Source organism: Cyprinodon variegatus, unplaced genomic scaffold (assembly GCF_000732505.1).
Source record: "Cyprinodon variegatus isolate N-32 unplaced genomic scaffold, C_variegatus-1.0 Scaffold110, whole genome shotgun sequence".
NCBI classification, from domain to species: Eukaryota; Metazoa; Chordata; class Actinopteri; order Cyprinodontiformes; family Cyprinodontidae; genus Cyprinodon; species Cyprinodon variegatus.
In genome coordinates this window covers 318,026-320,153 of record NW_015150563.1, presented here as the reverse complement: position 1 = coordinate 320,153, position 2,128 = coordinate 318,026, and the positions used below count along the sequence as shown (strand labels likewise).

Sequence of the window (2,128 nt, the reverse complement as noted above, 5' to 3'; positions counted from 1 at the left end):
ATTTCAAGTAGCATTAAAAAGGCTTAAAAAGTCTTGAATTTAACTCGCCTTATACTGTAGGACCCCTGCTTTTACTACTCCCCATTAACAAGGGGCGGATCTATCACAGTAGTTCCTAACTTGTTCCTACTAAGGGTTAGTCAAACGATGATGTCTGTTCAGGAGTTTTAAACTAGTTAAAATTATCAGCTGGGTGTTACAGTTGAACAATTGATATGCAGGTAGGTGAACACATTGTGCCATCAGTTTATTTAGCTGGTTTAGAAAAGGTTTTGCCTTTTGGGAGAGCAGAACTTTAGCAGTGAGGCCCATTTATGTTGATAATGGAAATAAAAACACACGTAAACAGGTGAGGTTATCAAAAAGGATGAATGAAAAGCTGTATGGGGAACAGCCGGCCATGGGAACACACAAATGCAAACACTACTACCACTGCCTCTCTATAGGTGACCTGACTCCTACATCAGGCATGTCCAGGGTCGGTCCTCAGGCCTGCAGGGCTTACAGCTGCTTTAGCTCAGCTGATTCAGTTGATTGCAGTTCAGCTAAAGCCTGTTAATCAACAGAAATCAGCTGAAGCATAAAACCTCTAAAGTCCGCAGGATAGCAGCCCTGAGGACTGACTTCAGAAATACCTGTCCTAAATGACCTCTGCACCAAGCTAACCATTAGCTGCTAATGACACTGAAGCTGCTCTGGCCTGTATTTGATCCTCTGTAGTCTTGACTTTAGGACCCTTTGTGATCAAACCTCAGCAGGATGAGAAACTCTGAACAAAAAGCAACATTTCTAAACTGTATATAGTTTTCACTGTAATAATCCTCTGTTTTCTGTGAGTCTCATGTGAACCAGATATCCTGATTTATTCACTGACATCCTTCCTAAAATGAAAAGTGGCCATCAGGTTGTTACATGTTATGTTTTCTTCTGTTGTAGGTTATTTAGTGCCGGCGCTGGGGGTCGTCTTCAGCATCCTGTGGATCTTCTGCCTGGTTGTTTGTGTTTGGTGGACCCGGAAAAGAAAGAAAGGGAGAGAGAGAGCCAGACTGTCTGCAGACGCTACCACTAACAACCAGCTGGAGCCGCTGCGGAGCCACGCCCATAAAGACAATCGCGACAAAGACGTTCAGTACAAATGCAAGAAAGAAATGGGCCCATCAGGCAGGACGCGTGAGAGGGGCGACGATGAGGAGTGGCAGCTGAAGGGGTTGCCAGAGGAAGATGAGCTTCTGCCACATAAGCGCCCCCTAGTGGGAGCTCAAGACAGGAGCTTGAACATAAAGGGGGAGGTGATCTGGACGACGTGCAGCATTCCAGTGAAGGCGCCGCATCGGACAGCGTACAGCCCCAAAGACAACCGCTGTAAAAACTCCACCAGGCTCAGCGAGGACCACCATGTTTAAGGCGGGGAGGCGTGGGGCCTTCAGGGACCTCCTAACTCCACACAAGCAAAGATGACAGCTTTAATTCTCCCTGTGTAGAAAGACTTATTAATGTTCTCTATTTCCAACAAAACAAGGAGCTTTTCATGAATCATCAAACATGTTTCAGGAAAAAAATAGTCTGTGTTTCTGGAAAGCTAAAGTCTTTAGTTGGATAGTTTCATGGCTTACAGTTAAATCCTGACCCCTCATCTGCAGAAACCTTTACTTTTTTGGCTGCAGAGGATCTGCTGACACATGCTCAGTACGCTTTCTGTTTGTTTACACTCTTACATTAGTGTTTCTGCTCATTTTCCAGTTTAATGTTCTTGCCCTTTCAAAATAGGACTTTTTTCCCCTATTGTTCAGCCCTTTTCTTTAGTGCCTTCCGTGTTTTTGTCTCTGAATGGACGTAAAGGGAACAAACTTCCTGCATCAAAGGCTTGTTTCCTCTTTGTGTACAAAGTCAGAAATGGGTGTTTATATTTGATTAAACTAAGTTAAATGATTCTCTGTTTTGCAGCAGGCAGGTTTTAATTTAGAGTTTTTGTCATTCCGTCTATTATTGTGAGGTTTTCTTCTACTTGTTTTCAGCATTTTTTTTAAAGATTAATCCGGATTATTCATACAGGATTGTGTTTCATTTAAGTATTTTGCGGAATTATGTCATCTTATCTTTACTTCATCAGTTTTCATATACCTGAGTT

The 2,128-nt window shown here is 43.0% G+C and overlaps 1 protein-coding gene across 1 annotated transcript in view; it reads left to right on the top strand.

The window, feature by feature from the left end:
• LOC107084891 (protein jagged-2-like) overlaps positions 1–1,884 on the top strand; it is a 69,870-nt gene extending 67,986 nt beyond the window's left edge. Inside the window, exon 25 of the mRNA XM_015374950.1 lies at positions 937–1,884. Coding sequence (XP_015230436.1) covers positions 937–1,403 — 467 coding nt within the window. The 3' untranslated portion in view covers positions 1,404–1,884. The remainder of the gene's footprint in view (positions 1–936) is intronic.
• The last annotated feature ends 244 nt before the right edge of the window (positions 1,885–2,128 follow it).